The 20,317-nt window shown below is 40.7% G+C and overlaps 1 protein-coding gene across 1 annotated transcript in view; it reads left to right on the top strand.

Annotated features, from left to right (window-relative positions):
* LOC144797783 (extracellular calcium-sensing receptor-like) overlaps nt 1–20,317 on the top strand; it is a 142,035-nt gene that overhangs the window by 75,591 nt on the left and 46,127 nt on the right. The window contains exons 2-4 of the mRNA XM_078668546.1: nt 5,464–5,749; nt 6,546–6,837; nt 16,447–16,554. Coding sequence (XP_078524672.1) covers nt 5,559–5,749; nt 6,546–6,837; nt 16,447–16,554 — 591 coding nt within the window. The 5' untranslated portion in view covers nt 5,464–5,558. The remainder of the gene's footprint in view (nt 1–5,463; nt 5,750–6,545; nt 6,838–16,446; nt 16,555–20,317) is intronic.

Here is a 20,317-nt window from a genome sequence, read left to right as displayed (position 1 = left end):
TTTTAGTGATGTTTCCGTACCGATAGGGGCTTCGCCTTATTTACAAGGCAGCATTAAGCCACTTACAAGGCAGCGTTAAGCCACTTAACGTGGCTTAACGCTGCCTTGTAAATAAGGCCCCCTTTCACGCTATGCTTAGTGTGGGTGTTGCTGTAGGAGTTCCTTTGAAGCCAAAGCGGAGTTTGGGATACGCACTCTTTGTTCAAAATTTTTTGTTCAAAATATCTTTGTCGGTGGGTGGTGCCCGTGGGGTAGAACCCCTGTACTAGGATTGAGATACAAATACTTTTGCTTGCGCTGCTCCCTTGAGAACAGCGTCTCCCCAGAGCACTCGTATTTAATTTGAATAAAGTTTCAATGCTTGTGACCAAAGTTCATTGTGTTTTTATTCAGATTTTTGTTTTTTCTTTTTTACACATGATATTGCTCTTCTATACCATTGTAACCCATTTGGCCCAATGCATTTCGGGCACTAGCCCTTCCTCAGGGGCCATGTGGTTCCTGTAAGGTAAACAAGTACAGTTTCAATTCACTGTCCCATCTATTTAAACTCATGTATATACATCAGGTTCAGCTTACGCATTTCATAAACATGCAATTTGAGAGAGGTCACGTATTTCATTTTCGTATATAAACTATATGCAACAATATAAAACAATATAAAACAATATAAGGCAATGAGTTTTGTCATGTAGAGTGTACACCTTGTACCAAACCGCAAAATAATGCCAAACTAAATAGTGTAACTGTATTGCCTCTGAATCATGTTCTTAAGCAGTGTTATTGCAAACGTTACAACATGTTTGTATATAAAGTGGAAAAGCTCTGACCTTGTCTGACGGGTGGGTTTTTGTTGACGGTTAACGTGCGTGAAAACGAGTCTGCGCGAAAGTAAAAAACATTATCAACCGCTTGTAACTGGATGTTTAATGCTTACGCTACTTGTCTAAAACTATTTGGCCCGAAAACGGGACTTACCACAAAAAAGTTCAACTGCGCGTTCTATGCTCCTCGTTTTACCGGCGTTAAGCACGGTCAAAAGTCCCGCGTGTTAAAAGGACGTTCTAAAGTCACGTGGGTCGTGAAATTGAATAACGGCGTGTGATAGGTCGAAGATGTCAGCTATGTGTGTCGGAGATTCTGTTAGGTCGTACTGGTGTCACGTGTGTAAACACTGCCGTCCTACGATAGTGCGACTGAAAAAGAATGTTAAAAGTGTATTGCACTTACTAACAAATGCGGAACCTTGTGAAATTTACAATGAGTAACCCTATGTTACCCATTATGTTGACAATGATTTATCAAAACAATTTCAAAATAAAAAATATTTTAAAAAAATAAAAATTGTGTGAAATACAGTAAATATATTACATTAGAGTATATAACAATAGCTGATGGTAAAACTCTACGAAGGGTTTATAAATGACAACTAAATTCCAACCGTTCATTCAGCCCTCTCGGGGCGATGGATGATAGTCTATTGATCCAGTACAGTTCTCTTTTTAAGAGATATTGTTCATTGTCTCTTCCTGGTAATATCGGTACAATTTCCAAAATATTTTGGATTTCACACAATTTTTATTTTTTACACACGTGACACCAGTACGACCTAACAGAATCTCCGACACACATAGCTGACATCTTCGACCTATCACACGCCGTTATTCAATTTCACGACCCACGTGACTTTAGAACGTCCTTTTAACACGCGGGACTTTTGACCGTGCTTAACGCCGGTAAAACGAGGAGCATAGAACGCGCAGTTGAACTTTTTTGTGGTAAGTCCCGTTTTCGGGCCAAATAGTTTTAGACAAGTAGCGTAAGCATTAAACATCCAGTTACAAGCGGTTGATAATGTTTTTTACTTTCGCGCAGACTCGTTTTCACGCACGTTAACCGTCAACAAAAACCCACCCGTCAGACAAGGTCAGAGCTTTTCCACTTTATATACAAACATGTTGTAACGTTTGCAATAACACTGCTTAAGAACATGATTCAGAGGCAATACAGTTACACTATTTAGTTTGGCATTATTTTGCGGTTTGGTACAAGGTGTACACTCTACATGACAAAACTCATTGCCTTATATTGTTTTATATTGTTTTATATTGTTGCATATAGTTTATATACGAAAATGAAATACGTGACCTCTCTCAAATTGCATGTTTATGAAATGCGTAAGCTGAACCTGATGTATATACATGAGTTTAAATAGATGGGACAGTGAATTGAAACTGTACTTGTTTACCTTACAGGAACCACATGGCCCCTGAGGAAGGGCTAGTGCCCGAAATGCATTGGGCCAAATGGGTTACAATGGTATAGAAGAGCAATATCATGTGTAAAAAAGAAAAAACAAAAATCTGAATAAAAACACAATGAACTTTGGTCACAAGCATTGAAACTTTATTCAAATTAAATACGAGTGCTCTGGGGAGACGCTGTTCTCAAGGGAGCAGCGCAAGCAAAAGTAGCTGTAGGAGTTCCACCACAACACACATTGTTTTTTACGCTGCCCCCTATTTACAAGGGCAGAGTAAATAGGAGGCAGCTCCAAAATTAATACCAGGAAAATCCTGGTCTTAAGTTGGCAAAACAATGAGAAATGCTTTATTTCTCCTCATTTTTGCTTTTTCCACATGGATTGTTTATGTGTAGGAAGGTGACCTTCCTGCACATAAACAATCCTTAAAAAAATGACATTTTGTAACATCCATGTGTACTGCATTAGGCAGCACACATAGAAGCAAAAAAGCATTTCAGGATTATTTATATGTAGGAAGGGTTACCTTCCTACATATAAACAATCCTCCACTCCACGCACTATGGTGTAAGAGTGCATGCGTTGGTGCTCCCCTGCTAAGTGTAATGCCATCTCAGGGGGAAACGCAAGGCTGCACCATATCGTTGTATATATGGTGCAGACTTGTCTTTCAGAAGTGGCGGAGCGAGGCGTTAAGCTATGACCGCTAACGCCTCACCCCGCCACTTCCTTGTACATATGCCCCATAATTTTTCAAGTCAGGAAAGCATACAGACTCATGAAATGGATTATGCAACTGGTTCCAAATCCTATTTTGGAAGTGGAGTGAAAGAGGCGTCCCTTCAAAATTGCTGTTGGTATTGAGTATATCAATGGTTTGCAACCACAATTCTGGTTGCAGAGCACTGACCAGTTACTTATTCGTAAAAAAAAGGTGGTAATGGATGTGTTAAGGGGAAGGAGTCTCCCAGGAACTCCCTCCTTTTGGAAATTTGGGCGACTGAATCAAAAACTGTGGGGCTTGTGTAGGAAGAGTGAGAGATGGAGAGAGTGAAAGAGACGGATGCTGAAATTAGAATGGATACCAGAAGGAGAAGAAAAAGTGTGACACAGTTAGGACAGCCGGAGAATAAGGGAGATTGTGGTTCAATTTGATATTGGATTCATATTTGATTCTATGGAAATTTGCAATGATGTTAAACGTTATTGTTTATGTATTTCTGAACTGCACTAGTACCATGCAATTATCATGCGATAGGGATTTTCCGTAATAGGACGGGATTTACAAGTTATAAATCCAAATAGAATTCCCAATTCTGTGGGTTTTTACATGTACATTTATCTTGTACTCTGAGCAAATGTATCCTGCAGCCCCTGCGTGGGGTTGGGCATCATTAATCCTAACAGACCTATCACCTGGTAAAATTTCTGCCCGTGTTTCAACTCCCAGGAAAATTGGTTCATGGATCACTGGCTTACTCGGAATCAGGCAGAGTTAAATTCATAACAATAATTCCATTCCACCTAACAGGCCAAAGTAGAGATGCTAATATTAGGCAGAAGAGAAAGGCCTTCTGCAAGACAGCTAAGTTTAGTTCAGACCCATGGCACGTGTATGGCAAACTTCAAGAAGTGCATCTCTATTGACCCAAACTCAAACACTGAAATGAGCTAAAAATCTGTTATTATTGGTTCTGTTCTCAGCTTTTTTATGGCTGAGGAATTCCTCACAGTGCCTTGCACCAATGTCAACAGAAGCCATCTCTTCAACAACACTCAATCAAGCTTAAGCTACAGCTCAAAAACAACCCTCATAGCCGCAACAGACAACATCCATATATTTATGGACAGAGAAGTCACCACTGCCTTTATCCTCCCAGACCTCTCTGTGGCTTACACCATCTCCCTACTCATCCATTGATTGTATCAAACAGGCATCCAAGTCTAGCACTCTGATGCATAGTCTCCTTTCTGACAGGCTGGACCCAGTCAGTTAACCTGGCCCTGTAGTGGTCAGATATCCATAACCTGATTTGAAGAGTACCTCAAGGTTTATCGCTCAGACGAACCCTCTTTAACACCAATGTAACACCACTCACCAGCATTATTCATGTCCATGGAATCAACATCTTGTCTTACACTGACAACACTCAACTTATACTTTCCCTCTCCGCCAAACCTCCAAACAGTCGGGTCAAGTTCTCCATCTGTATGACTGCATGGATGAAAAACAACTGCCTCCAACTGAACACCAACAAGATGGAGGCCATGCTCTTTGGCAAATAGTCCTTGCCATGGGCGACTCCAAGAAACTCAGCATAATCATCGCAATCAACTCACCATGACCACCAAAATTAACGCTGTTTCTGTCTTGTCCTTCCATACTCTGAAGATGCTGGAGAAAATCTTCAAACATCTCCCCATCGTCACCCGCAGACCCATCAACCCAAGCCTTCATCGCAAGAAAACGTATCCACAGGTACACCCTTTATGCCAGAATCAACATGCAACAGAACGGACAACTTCAAACCATAAAGCACTCTGCAGCCAGGCACACAGCATACCACATTGTCCCCACCTAACCTCAGGCAGCTCCACTGGCCTTCTATCCACAAATGATTTCTTTTCAAACTCCTCAAGCACACCTTCAAAGCCTTACACAACAAAAGTCCAGCATATCTCAACAACCACATCAGCATCCACAAATCCACCGGGCACCTCTGCTAGGTTGGACTTCTACTAGTTCACATGCCACAAATACGAAGAACCAGAATAGGTGGCCACTCCTTCTCCTACCTCCCTCCCAAAGCCTGGACCAATCTGCCCCTGCATATCAGAGCCGCCTCTTTAAGGCTTGAATTCTACAAGAAACTAAAAATATGGCTCTTTCAACTAGACGAGCTCTTACCTAGGCCCAGAATGATGCTGCTGCATCAGCACTAGGATACACTTGCAGATGATAGCACACGTTAAAAATTAACACAACACAACATTACAAAGCACTGCCATTAGCCAATGACATTTATTTTAGTATTATTATCTACAAATAGTGAAGCTGTAAATGCAATGCAAAAACTTTACTCCACAGCACTTATGTAATGTTTCTGCACACTGTGTATGCCAACTTGGTTAACTTTGTACAGTATACGGGTATTATCTTTGGTATTTAATGTAACTTCAAACTATTATATATATTTCAGATCTTAATCTCAATGTCAATTAGGCTATTCTTCAGAAAGTCACTGGTGCCCGACTCTACTAATGCTATACATGCAGCCATTTGTCCACAACCACAATGCTGCCACTGGTGGTTCTGCTTCTGAGTACCTATACTACTGCCCTGGGTTGCTCACTCAACAATCAGGACGAGGTGGGATTCTACTCGGCCGGAGACATCATGATTGGTGGATTGATCCCTGTTCATATGACCTGGCAGGACAATCTGAATGATTTTACTTCTTTCCAGAAGCCAATAACCTGCAGCAAGTAAGTGCTCTGTACTATAAGATATAATGGTGGCGGGTATGAATGTTATTTGCAGAATTGATCTTGCCATTAAGACTGAGTTCATCAAGTGATCTGTAAATATCTGTCCTGGAGGTGTGAGTTCACGTAAATATGGATAGATAGATAGATAGATAGATAGATAGATAGATAGATAGATAGATAGATAGATAGATAGATAGATAGATAGATAGATAGATAGATAGATAGATAGATAGACAGGTAGAGGATGCATTCGATACCAAATACCTTTTAGGATACACAGATGGCATAAGGTCATAACAGAGAAGACCAAATGTCTGCAACCTATTCAGAAATGATTCGACCGGGCAAAAATGCTATTACACCTATGAGATTTCATGTAATTTCTGACATTTCACTTTACTCTTGTTAAGGGAAATTCTGCCATTATCCCTGGTTGGGTTAAAATCTTACCACAGGAGAATGGGTACAACACAGGAGTTCAGTGGACGAGTGGCTGTTGCTTTACGCCATAACTTAGTGCTGAATGCTTCCTCATTTCCAAAATGAATGTGAGGACATGTTGACACTAAAATAAAAAACTAAATACCAGATTTTCTTTTTCTGTAAATTCACAAAATGTTTACCAAAATCTTTGCATGATCATGCAAAAATGAAATTTTGCAAATTTTGCTCACACACTTAACTTGTATCATGTCTGAGAGAGAATCTAGCAACAGTTTAAAACAATGGGATTGGAACTAGGTTTTAATTAAATTTCCTTTTTTTTCTTATGGTTTTCTTCTCTGTCCTTCAGCTTCAGTGTCACAATGTACAGCTGGGTTCAAGCAATAGCGTTTGCCATCAATGAAATTAACAAAGACCAGAGCTTACTGCCAAACATCAACTTGGGCTTCCTGATCTATGATACCTGTTTATCAGCCAGGAAGGCCATTGAGGAAACTCTGTGGATGCTCACAGGACAGGATAAGGCCATCCCAAACTACCAGTGCAAGAGAAGCTCACCACTGACAGCTGTCATTGGCGAGTCCAGTTCCACTGTTTCAATTTCCATCGCCAGATTGTTGGGACTTCTTCGATATCCACAGGTGAAGTTGGGGGGTGTAATGGAGAAGGGTAGAGAGCATCTTGAAATATATTTCCAATGGCTTGTACTAAGGAAAGGATACATTTTTGTGGTCTCACTTGTCTGACACAGACTACACTGTAACCAATACCTAAAAATATACTTAAAAATATAATTAAAATGGGATTTGGGCCTGCCCACTGCTCATGATTGTTTATTTGTCTCTTTCGAATCCTTGTGCATGATTAGATGGGTTTCTGCCCTAATAATGTCTGTCCCACCCCTTGAGAATTTAGGTTACACCCTTCTTTTTATTTGATTAAGTGCATGCTTCCACTACTTATGTCATGGACTGTATTCATCTTACATATTGTGCTGGTATTAGAAGGTGAAATTCAATGGTTTGCCAATGCTTGTTATACCATTAACAATTTAATGCAAATTGTTTTAAAGCAGGCATATCTTATCTAGGCTAAGGTGAGCTTTTTCCATGCCACATTATCAGGATATCCACTTGAAATAAATGTTTACTCAGTTAATTCAAGTGGAAATATTTTGTAGAGTTAGGCAAACATTTAGCATGATAGGCTCCCTCCCACACCTAGATTTGAACACTTGCTTTATAGTTATGGGTAGTTTTAGGAAAATTCCTCTTTTCACATAATTGCTCCGATTATATTGTTAGATCTATCAACTGCCTTTGATCCAGTCCCCCACTCAAAACTTCACGCGTGCCTCCAGGCTATTGGTGTAACAACACTAGCTTTAGACTGGCTTTCTCCCTTCCAGACAGGTCGCCGCCACTAAATCTGGATTCCTCCTTTTTTCTCAAATCCATGTGAACTGATAGTAGGTGTTCCCAAGGCTCAGCATTAAATCCCATCCTTCTTTAATTTATATCTTACTCCTTGTGCCCAGATTTCTGGAGCACTTGGGTCAAAAACCATATCATATGTTGACGACACACAGCTGCTGTTATCATGTGACAGGGGAGAAGAGTTGCCAGGAGCCCAGATTAACACCTGTCTAACTACTATCATTCAGTGGAGGGCCATACACCAACTTAAGTGTAATGCGGATAAAATTGAAATACTGTTTTTTGGACGATTCCGCACCAGAATTCAGGTTCGGATTGATGATGCCTCCCCACCAGGCTTACAAGAGGGCTTACTTAAATACCTGGGGATATAATTTTATGGGAATTTGTCTTTCAAACCCCAAATTAGATCTGTAGCTGGCACCTGGTTTGTCCTTCTTAGCAAAGAAGCTGATGATTCAGGCATCGATCACCTCCAGATTAGACTATGGTAATTCTTTATATTTAGGTTTACCCTATCAGTTGCTGAGCAAACTTCAAGTTTATTTTATTTTAAAAGTTTTATATAGCGCAAACAATACCCATTAGGGTATCAAAGCGCTTTACAGATGAACTTAAAAAATCAGACAACAGGTTGTCAGAAATAAAAGGGGAGAAAGACTCTACGCCGGCATGACATATATAATCATAAACAATCTAAGCAAATCAGACAGCAGGGTGGTTGGAAGTACAAGGGGAGAAAAACTCTACGCTGGCAGACATGCATTATCATAAACAGTCTAAGCAAATAATAGGGTGAGAGAAATGTGTCAGAGCACGCATGGAGAATACAGGAACAGCAATAAACCAAGCATATTACAAAGTCACAAAGGAGGAGCTGGGAGGAACGGATAACAAAGTGAGTCCGAAAAGTGCATATAGAGGTAACTCTCTGAAAACCCCAATCAAATACAATAAAAACTGGTAGAAATGGAGAGGAGACGAGTCTTTGAGTGCTCACTGGGCAAGGGGATCTAGGGAAGGAATTTGTTCTTCAAAAGTGCTTTAACTTAATTTTTGAAAGTTATAGTGGAGGGGATCGTCCCGATTTCCAGAGGCAGGGCGATACCTGAGAAAGCTCAATCATAAGTTATTTTTTTATGGAATATCTGTGGTTTCAGCAGAAGGATGCTGGTCCTACTGGAGGATCTGGAGCCACCAGATAGTACTGGTTTTCATGCCAGGTAAGGCAGGGTGTTGTATTTTAAGGCTTTATGGGTAATGCAAGCAATTTTTTGTTGTATCCTTGCTGTGTAAGGGAGCTAATTTAGAGATTCCAGCTTGGGGTAAAGGGTAGTATGTTTTTGAGCCAGTGATGAGTCTAGCAGTAGAGTTAAGAAAGGCCTTAGTGGGGCCATCTTTGATCTTATAAGTCCACAGAGGGTTGCACCTCCATACTCCAGCTTGTCCGAAATGCGGCAGCCCATTTACTTCTGAACTTGTTGAAGTCTCCCCATTTGCGAGATCTTCATTGGTATCCTATCAAGAAAAGATTCTTGTTTAAAGCACTTTTGCTTGCCTCAGACAGGGGCCATCTATCTCAGGGCTAGGTTCTGCATCTATAACCCACAGAAACGTTTGTGTTCAACTAATAAACTCTTAGCTGAAATTCCTAAAATCCAAAGAGCTAGAGTGGGAAGAAGTTCTCTCGCACACAAAGAAGCTGTTGCATGGAATAGTGTCCTTGGAGCTTCAAGGTCTAACCAATCCCGCAGTTTTTTAAAAAAAAAAGGCTAAAAACCTAGCTCTTTATTCAAAGTTAATATCTTTTTATATCTTATATTAGGACTGAAGCTCCATGCTGGGAGTAGCTATGCTCAATAAAAGTTACTTCATCTTCATCATTTATTTGTACAAAAGCTGCTATTTTTTAACTGTGCACTCGGAAGCCCATTGCACTTGCCAGAATCCCTGAAGCATGTCAAAATTAGGTATACTCCTAATTGGAAAATGATGCGTACCTTTAAGTCCCTACTACATGGTACAAATTGAGCACAGGGCCTGTACAGTAAATGCCCAGGGATGTGAAATTACTATAGCCTGGTGCTCTGGAGCTATTGTTTGGGGTCAAGGGCAATAAGCATTCATGTGTATTCTGTCCGTGGGACAAGTAGGCCCAACCCCCTGCAGCACAAACCCTTAGGCTGCCAGTTTGCAGTACCACATTATGGATCAGGGAAGTGCACTGTCTACAGTTAAAGTCATATTTTTGTCCATATGTTAATGCTGTTCAAACTAGTATTTATGGTTCATTAATTGAAAGCCTTTATCATTAGGGTGAGAAGTCTAAGTATATGATGTAAGCTTTGACTGCACTACTGGCAGTGGGTCCAGTATAAAAATGAGTACACACGTTTTCAAAGTTTAGCAATATGAGGCTATGTATAATGCTCCCTGAATGCTTTCTGATTTGATGCAGATATTTGCAGAAGCTTGAATGCAAGAGTGATGATTATTAGGTTTCAAAATAAAATGTTCATAAAACTGAAAGCAAGAAAAAGACATTACGCTAAACGACTGTAAAATTTCAGGTACCATTTCTTTGCGGCATCATTTAGTAACACGTGGATTTTGATGCAGGATTTTGATGCAGGAAAAGTAGAGTAGCAACCTGCCCTGTGTACAAGTAGATATTTCATTAATAAATGTCACTAGCAGCACCCATTGTTCCACCCACTACAGTGACTGTGCAAACATGATTGTAGGTCTATGATTGTAGCCTGGGTATGCAGTTTTAAAACATCAAAATCAAACTGCCATAATAACCCCTTTGACGGGCCTAAACCTTCCGTTTAACAATTAACAAGTTACCCTTAAGTAGGTCTTATTACACACAAGAAAGGATGCATGGTAGTTAAACATATGACATGATGACCCTTATTGTTAAAAAAATAAGGATGGTAGGCACACCTTGGTATAATGAAAGTTCAGCAGGGTAATCTTCAACTGGAAATTAAACGCATTTTTGGGCACCTCAGGAATAGTCCCTTCTGGCTGGTAAAGGACTATTATATGGAACAAATGCCAAGAGGGTGTTGGAAATTCCCACGCTGGGTCCTGTAGGTGCTCCTGTAAAGGCAGATCAAGCTTCTGGGTTTTGACATGATTTACAAGTTCAAAAATCCAAGTGGCTCATCAAAATTTTATTCAAGAGGGTCATATATTATAATCATAATGACTCAAATGATGAAGCTCAATATTTTATCCATCATAAACATTTCAGGGTGCAGAAATCCCTATGCATTTCGGGACAATAGTCCCTTCATCAGGGGCCTCAAGTAGATCTGTAGTAGAAACAAACACTGTTTCAGGGAATGGACTTTACCCTCAAAAGAATTAGAATATAACTGAAAAGTGAAACCAACGGACCATAGGAAAAAGCGGGATCCAAACAGGGTGAAGCCAGTTAATGCGACCGCAAGCAACAGATAATGTAGAGTGGTGTAAACGAGCAATCGAGAATGGTGAAAAGAAAGGGATTTTATGGAGGTCGTATCAGCATGCCTTATGTTAATATGTGACCGTAAACAACAGATGATATAGAGTGATAAAAAAGGAGAAAAGAAAGGGATTTTGTAAAGATAGTGTCCACGTGCATATAGGAAAACGAGTGATACAGAAGTGTCTAAGATACAGGTCAGAATCGCCCAAATAGAGCACCCGACTGTGCGCATTAGCAGAGTTGTAAAACGCGGTCTGAAACCGAGATAAAGGATAACAATTCTTACCCGGGTATTCAGGTGGACGCATTCAGTAATGGATACCGACAGAAGTCGTTGTGCGCGGAGGAGAGAGTGTATTAAGGAAACGCACAGTGCGACATAGAAAGAGGACTAAGTGCGATGAGGTTTAACATGAAAAAAGGACTGTGCAATGTGCAACGCAAAGCGAGTGAAAAGATCAAAACTGAGGAACGTTACAGAACAATGTGGGCGGTGCCAAATATAACAAACTGTTTTCCATGCTCAAAATAACTAGATATGGGACCATCACTAAATAAACCATTACATAGGTACATTAACATGGTAGTCGGTGAAGGCACAAAAAGTGTCGGCCATCTTGGATAGGGAATACTAGGTGGTGAAAAGCAGGAAAGAAGGTGAAAAAAGGAAGTTTGGAAACAGACAAGTGAATGCATATATATAGGAAATAATAACATGTTCATAAACACGAATCTCATCACAGTATCTGAAGGAAAGGTCATGAAAGAAAAAAAATAAGAAGAAAAATTAAGTTCAAGAATGGCAGTTGAGTTCAAGAAAACGAAAAAGGTTGGGAAATACATTCAATATACATACCAGATTAGAAACAGAAAGCTGAAGCATGTTTAGAGGAAATAACTATATTCAATCCGTTCATTAAGTCCTTTTGGTTGGCACGAGTCCAACAATTTTATCCAGAAGAGTTCGCGTTGCAATAACTTTTTGCGGTTATCAATGCCGGGTCTCATCGGGACAACCTCCAGTACAAGGAACCTTAACTGGCTGATGTTATGGTTGGATGAAGTAAAGTGAGCAGCTAGGGGAGATTTCAAATTCTTGTTCCTTATTGTGCTCTTGTGCTCTGTTAAGCGAACTTTAATTTTTCCTTCAGTTTTTCCAATGTAGGGCAAGCCAAACGGGCACTTCAGTAGGTGTGAAGACTGCCCCCAAAGCAGGTCAAAGGCTTGAGTGTGGAGAGGTGATTCTGTTCCTCTGGCAGTATGACATTCTGGGCCGTTCCCAAGAACTTGATTACCTCCAAACATGCCTACAGAGTCACAGGCCAATGTTAGCTGACACTTGAAAAGGACCTTTCTTTCTTTTCCAGGTCAGGCAATCCAAGAGGAACAGCAGCTTCCCCTAGACCACAGATGAGGGGTTTCTCATTTTCCTGGCCATACCAATGGGATGGGCATACAGGTTCTGGACAAGGATTCCCCCTGGGAATTTTTTTCACAGTGAGGGACCAGTAGTCACCACCAACCACAGGCTAGTGGCAGGCATAAATGTGGCGCAGCTGGGCACCCTTTTCAGAACACAAGTGTAAGACTGAAAAAGGACTGCACCTGCTGTTGAGACCTCTGAGGAGACCTGAAAGGTTGCAATTGCTCCCGTTAGTACACAGGACAAAGAAGTAGACTCCAGGGGGCAGTTTGCTGTTGACACCTGATGGCATCTGGATTCATGGACCCCTCTCAGCCACAGCCTGCTGCCTTGCCCCCTTGAAAATGTTTCCCATTAACTGCAAGGGGGTAAGTTAGAAGGTAACATTTCTGACTGTGTCGAACCTGGTTTCTGTGCCTGACCCACACTGCATTGAGGTCAAACTTAAAATGCACCTAGGTCCTAGTCAAATGTACCCAGATGACCGCAGTGGCCACTTAACGCTTTTTGGCGCTACTTTTACTTAAAACAAGCTGTACAGCTTGCAACTGGACTAAGTCACTGGAATCCTTTGACTATAGAGAAATGAGCTGGACTGGAAGCCCGCTCACATTGGTCTACATAGGATGCTAAAGGGCTGCACTATGTTCAGGTACTTCAGTTTCCTTGTGCCAAATCTGCTTCAGATTCCTTCTCTGAGCTCTTAGAATTCCAGAGGACACATAGTCTAAGAGCACCTCCTTTCTGCCAAACAGATGCACCCAGCGCAATCAAAGCATGTCTACTAAGACACCAGCACAGCAGGACCATGCTACAGGCAGCAAAACAGAAGGAGAGCTTGTTTCATCATGAAGGAAGTTTGATCCTTGTGACAGCAGACATCCCTTGAGACAGGGGTCCAGAGAAAATAGTTTCTAGCCTTGCACCCTTGAAAGAGAAAGGAATGGATTAAATGTGGCTTCTTTGAGCATTGATGATTGTAACTATATGTGGCCACACTTTGGAACTTGAAGACCATGGGGCACTGGAGTAGTTCTTGGACAACATGGAGGACTCTATGGAAGTGGTCCCAACACAGCCACCTACAGAACACCGGTGCACCTGGTACCTACTCCACTGGACAGCAGACCTCGGCATCGCACCACAATCAGCAGTGCCTGACCCTCAAAAGACAGTCGGATGGAGAGGGTCTGGACATGGTATTTAGTGCCCCATACCAAATTAGTGGCATTGACAAGTCCAATTCACCTCTAAAAGAACATCCAAATGAGAGCCCAGGGACATAGAGATTTCCTCATAAGATACTGAGAAATGTAGTACCAAATGCATCAAGGTCTCAAATTGGATAATTGGCCTGATTAAGCCTCAATACTGTTTTTACCTGTGTCCTTGTTCTTGCTGTTAATCGCTCTGCTGTGCTTTATATACTTAAATACTTTCGGGGGTTGCACTGCTTTTGCCACTATACATGTTGGATATAAGGAACATGGTCCTGCCCTCAAGAACTTCCACCCACCCCAAACCTCTTCAGAGCAATCGCATGTCCTTTAAAAGTTGACTTTGAGGTCTCTCTGGATCCCCAGAGGGTGGGAGATAGTTTGGATGGCAGGGGGGCTGAGAGGACCTAGTGCTCATTGGAATTTCTTAGAAGTACACGTACCCCTCCAGGGGATCTTCCCATTAACAGTGTAAGCCTCATTGTTTGTCATATTGATGTGCCTCTTTTATTATGCCAGAGTCTCGGATTCTGTTCAAGGATGTGCCTCCTACTGCCAGTGCATCATGGTTCACTGTGCAGATTAAAGTTAGGGTCTGCTACTTTGTGTGTTCTGGGTCACTTAGTTTCACACTTTACAGGCAGCTCCACCTGTGTACAAGGCTTAGATGTATTGCTAATCAGACACTTGAATTATGACCTATTGTCCTAATACACCAATCTCTCATCTGTCCTGACTTGCCATTGATGCAGACAAACTGTCCTCTCCCTCATTCTCGAACAGTAGCCCGACTCTGGAAGCATGCCCCACCCTTCCTATGAGATGTGCAAATCCATATTGTATCAATGAACGTGAATGGTCCGTCCAGCTTTGTTAAGCAGACAAAGATTATCTTATATTACCATCATAGGACTAATATTGCATTCAATCGAATAAGAGCTCCATCTACCCACAGCCGAAATTGATAAGCTAAAAGGAGAATAGGTCAGGAGAGTAGTGCGCAGCAGCCACACAACGCCAATGGATACACAGGTCCTTGACCTTGCCTCCTATGGAAAATGTGGGGTAGCCATCTTAATTTACAAGGTCTTGCCATACAGACTTTTGCAATCTTAGACGGACACACAGGGCAGATGTCTTCGCAAAACTGAAACTAGGGGAGTAGGCATTAATCCTGGGCTCAGTGTATGCCTTAAATGGAAATAAAATAGTTTTATTTGGCCAGCTGAATAGGTTATTCACTGAATTTGGGCCAGCCAAACTAGTGGTTGGGGGAGACTGGAATGTGGTCCATGGACCCGATCATTGGTTGGACAGGGCCCAGCTTGTTACAATGCCATAGACAGGCCTTCACTCATGGACCATTTTGGTGACCACGGATTATTAGACATCTGTCGGGTGGACCTCCCCACAGATACAGGCTACATGGGTCAGGATTTTAGTAGGAGGGTTATGTGGTTGTATACGGACCTGACGGCACTCGGCCCCAGTTAAGGAGGTCACCTGTCCCATATGATACTGCTCAAAAGAGGCACCCACCAGGGTTGTCCGCTGTCCCCTGCTCTTCCTCCTGCCCCTTGAATCTCTAGTGAAGGCCAATAGGTGGTACCCATATTATTCAACTCATTCTGGCCTCTTAAATCACTCCCCTATGTGGATGGTGTTCTGATGACCATCTCCGAGCCCTGGACATCAATGCCAGCACTCATGTCCTTCCTGAATGCATTTTCGTAGTTCCATTTATAGAAAAAATTGAGAGAAATGTGAGGCAATGCCTATGTCCATAGTCACTGCACGGGCATGTATTCAGGATGTTGGTATAATATGGGTCCCCAAGGGCACAAATTACGTGGGAAACCACCAGAATAGAGGATTAGCACATTCGGCAGAGGAGAGGGGTTCTTACAAAAGCTTTGGACACGAGCACTGATTCTTCTAAAAATTCTGCTACTTACACATGGACATGGGAAACCTGAGATGGCTCCTCTCTAATTAAATCACACGTTATTCCACTCCAAGGCTGTTAAGCGCTAGCAGATCAGCAAAAATAATGGAAATTCGGGCTCCTACCATCATCACTCCCAGCATACAAAAATGTGGGACTGTATTTGACCCACGCTCCATTGGGGTCGGCTTGAACTTTTGGATTTGGCCTGGTCCAGCTCAACCAGATATCCTTGGTTGGCGCTTTATGTGTAAATGTGCTATTTTACAGTTCATTCTTTAAAAATTCATAACCCTGGTTCTACTGATTGTTTTTTAAATCATTTTGGTCATTTTATATTTACTACGCTGCACTTTTCTAACCTGGTGTGGGATCTTTTTGTGCAGTGTTTTCACTGTTTTACTATTTGAAGTGTTGTACCAGCACTTTACACATTGCCTTCAAGTTAAGTCTCACTGCTCTGTGCCAAGCTACCAGAGGGTGAGCATAGGTTACTTTGGGGTTGGCTGGTGCCTTACCTTAACTAGGATTGTGGTTGCTGCTTGAGAAGGGCTCACACCCCAGTCAACCAGAAACAAGATTTCTCACAATCACCAAAACCAGTTGCCTTAGAAAGTATATTATTATTATGTTATTTTCAGAAAAATGTACATTTAACTAAAAGTATTAAGTCATTTGTGAAAAATATGAGCACATTGAAAAAGAAAATCCTCTTGTTAATGTCTGTAAAACTCTCATATATTTGCAGGTCAGTTATTTTTCAACCAGCTCATTGCTTAGTGACAAAGACCAGTACCCTTCATTCTTCCGGACCATTCCCAGTGATGACATCCAGGCCCGCGGACTTGCCCAGCTGGTGGTACACTTCGGATGGACTTGGGTTGGCCTGCTATCTAATGAGGATGATTATGGTCTCTTGGGCTCTCATTCTTTTAAGGCCGAGCTCCTTAAATCTAATTTCTGCATCGCCTTCCATGAATCAATACCCATTGAGCCGTCTAGTGTCAGAATCAGTTTCATTGTAGAGACAGTCATGAGGTCACAGGTCAATGTCATCATTGCCTTTTGCACTGCCCCATATTTGACCCTGGTGATGCAGGCTTTGGCCAGACAGAACTTTACCATCAAAGTATGGGTTGCCAGTGAAGGTTGGTCAACCTCAACCAGGTTTTCTCACATGGAATTCACCAACACAATCAGCGACACAATCGGGCTTGCCGTGCATGAAGGTTCAATCCCAGGGTTCAAGGATTTCCTTCTTAAAGTTCATCCTGAAAACTTCTTCAGAGACATCTTTGTTAAGTCATTCTGGGAGAGGGTGTTTGGATGTCATTGGCCAACCCCAAAATCCAATCTGACCCAAACAGCATTGGAATTAGGTAAAGATTTTACCATCTGTACAGGTCAAGAAAAGCTGGAAAGATTCAAAGACAAGTATCAAGATGAGCCGGACTTGAGAATTTCCTACATTATTTATAATGCAGTCTACGCTGTGGTTCATGCCCTAAGAAGCATGTACTTTTGTGTGCCAGGGCATGGGCCATTCATTGGTAATTCGTGTGCCATCTTCTCCAGGTTCAAGCCCTGGCAGGTGAGTATTTTGAGCCCCACAAATTATTAGTACATCAAAAGGAAAACATCAAGTGTATTTCCCCTGATTTTATTTTAATAGTCATTTTTAAATTAATTAGAAGGTAATTCCTATCTTTCCAAGTAATAATCAGTGGCAATCACAATACTTTCTTAATAATTTGTAAAGTTATTGTTATAATAGACATTACTATTATTGTCTTTGTTGTTATTATTATCACAAGTAGCAGTAGTATCACAATTCTAATTACTATCATGTGCATTGATTTTTGTATTGCTATTATTAAGAACATATTCGTTATTGCTGTTCTCAATGTTAATAAGTATGGCCATTATCGACTATAATCATCACTATCAATACAATGTTGTTCTGGATTCATTTATTTATTTGATTATTAAGGAGTTTTGGAAAGCACCATGATTTTTCTAATGGAAATTGAGATAACTGGCTGTTATTATTATTGGTTTTATTATTATTAACTGTTATATAATAACTTTATTATAATAATAATATTACTAATATTATTTAAAAATAATGTTACCTTTAACCACCTGTAGTATTAGTAATAGTGGCGATAATAATCATTTCAGTAACAGTAATCCAACTAAGAGCAATATTAATACTAATACCATTAGTATTAATAATAACAATAACAACAACAATAAGAATAACAATAATAATAATATGAATAACAATAATAATATCAATTGTAATAGTGTTTATTAATATTAATATTGTTTTTATTATTGGTATTGTTTACAGTTGCACTTTTTATTAAGTGTGTTTGCCTGTACTCATCTCTGTAGAAATTGCAACAACATACAAAATAATAAACATATACATTTAGCAGTAGAAAAAGTACAAATTTAAAAAAGGGTTAAAAACTGAAGTATTAAAACTAAATGTATTTAGAGCTAAAGAAAGTATGTTGCCATTGCAGAAGTAGCATTGTACATCTTAGGCAGGAGAAACTGGGGACTCTTTTAGGCTCAGCATTGAAAAAGTATATCCATTCTTTTTTGCTCATAACGTTTAACTGTTATTTAATAGACAACAAAAAAGACACGTATAAACAGTAAAAGGAAATATGAGGAGATATCCCAACATCCATTATGTGATAGTTAATTCATAACATTGAAATTTCAAAGGCAGTGAACACATCTTGGTATATGGTTGCAAACTTATTGAAATCTGTTGCAGAGACATTGCTGTTGTAACCTTGGACATTGATGTTGTAACGGTGTGTATATTTGAACCTGAGTGGGTATATTGGGAAGTCAAAGGATCTTTAGTGGAACTTGTCTCGCTAAGGTTCTGGCAGTGATAGGTATGTTGGTTACTGCCTGGATCTTGGTAGGACAGGAGCTGCTGGGTGTCATGGGCACTCTGCTATGACAATAAATTCGCACCTGCGCTACATTAGTATACTTCAATCATTTACCACATGTTGGCAACAAGTGGAATATGCTGTTCAAGTGACCATAAAATGTGGAATCCCTTAAAAGTGTTATAGCAGAATCAGAGACTGCCATAACAGACAGTGTCATGCCTCCCACAATTGCTTTCACCAATGGTCTCTTAACCAAAGTACCACCTGTAAAATAATTACTCTCAGTTGTTAAAACTACATTACTAAGTTTTTCGACCACATATCCTCAGATAAATCAACAGTACTAGATTTCACAGTGTTCCTGTTCAATCTACACATTGCCTGGGAGTGCAAAGTTTTGTTGCATATCAACCAACGGTTTCCAACAGCAGGTCAGTTTCGACTGTTACATATGTGATTTTTTTTAACAACATCTATAACACCTCAAATTAGACTCTTTGTATTACACCTTCTTCATTTACCCACATTAACCAAACATACTTTATGTGTCTCTATATCACATTGATTAGTTACCAACATGTTAATTGGCACATCGGTGTTCAGCACTTTTTATGAAATGATAGAGATCTTGATACCTTTTCCTAAGTCAAAAACTTCCATAAAAGTTTGATTATAATATGCCAGTAACCTCTCTTGCTTCTTCTTCGAGAAACAATTATATATATCAACATGCTCTCCGAATTTGCATGTTGGTGCAAAAATTCTTAACGCTGATATGAATTCATCAATTCACTCAGCAAGTTGGCTCCGCTCGAAGATTATTTACCTAATAATCGTAAAAACTGTAGGCAAACATATATATTAGGCTATGGGAGGCACGAGTGAAGTAGTCCTTGGTAGAGTCAGAATTTTTGCTTTCTGAAATACGTGTGTTGGATGAGCTGAGGTAACATCTCACAAAACATAGAGTAAAGATAAGGGATCTACAGAAAATACGAGTGACATGGGGAGGGAAGGAGTGGGGGCGGAGGGTTATATCCCAACAATGTGGTCCACAGTACATTGTTATGTACTTAGACTCAGGTGGGGATGTGTAGCTCCAAGGCGCTTGGGGAGGTAATAAGGATTAGTTAGTGGTGTTATGGAGGTTTACACTTTTGCAAATATATGTCTAGATTGGTCCAAAGCTTCTTGGTGCTGTACTGTGAAGGCTTTTTTGCATATATATTGTTGTCAGAATCCTGGTGTAGCATTTTTTTGTAGGAAATAGTGGTTTGGGATTTCCACTCCGAGAGAGATGATTTTGTCTCCTGAGGTAAGTAGAAGGTCAGTGAGTTGTAAGTTGTTATTGACACATAATGTGGGGTGACAATAGGACTTGACACCCAGAGCGATCTTAGGGAGATCTAAGGTAAGTGATCTTTCCCCATAGAGGAGCCGCGTGTCTGCACTTGAGTAGCAAGTGTTGCAGATTGGCTGGTGCTTCCTCACATCTCCAGCATGTGTTAGATTCAATTAGGCCCATTCTGTAGAGTTTTGCAGGTGTCCAGTACAGTTGGTAGAAAGTCCAAAAGCAGGTTTGTGCGAGGGCTCAGGTATTTTCCCTGAGGGATGTGACTGTAAGATGTTTTGCCGGAAGGTTTCCTTTAATGAGTCGGTCGGTTAGGGTTGAGGGATGACGATTTTTTCAGAAGTTGG

The sequence above is a fragment of the Lissotriton helveticus genome, chromosome 12 (assembly GCF_964261635.1).
Source record: "Lissotriton helveticus chromosome 12, aLisHel1.1, whole genome shotgun sequence".
NCBI lineage: Eukaryota > Metazoa > Chordata > Amphibia > Caudata > Salamandridae > Lissotriton > Lissotriton helveticus.
This window is presented reverse-complemented; position numbering and strand designations above follow the sequence as displayed.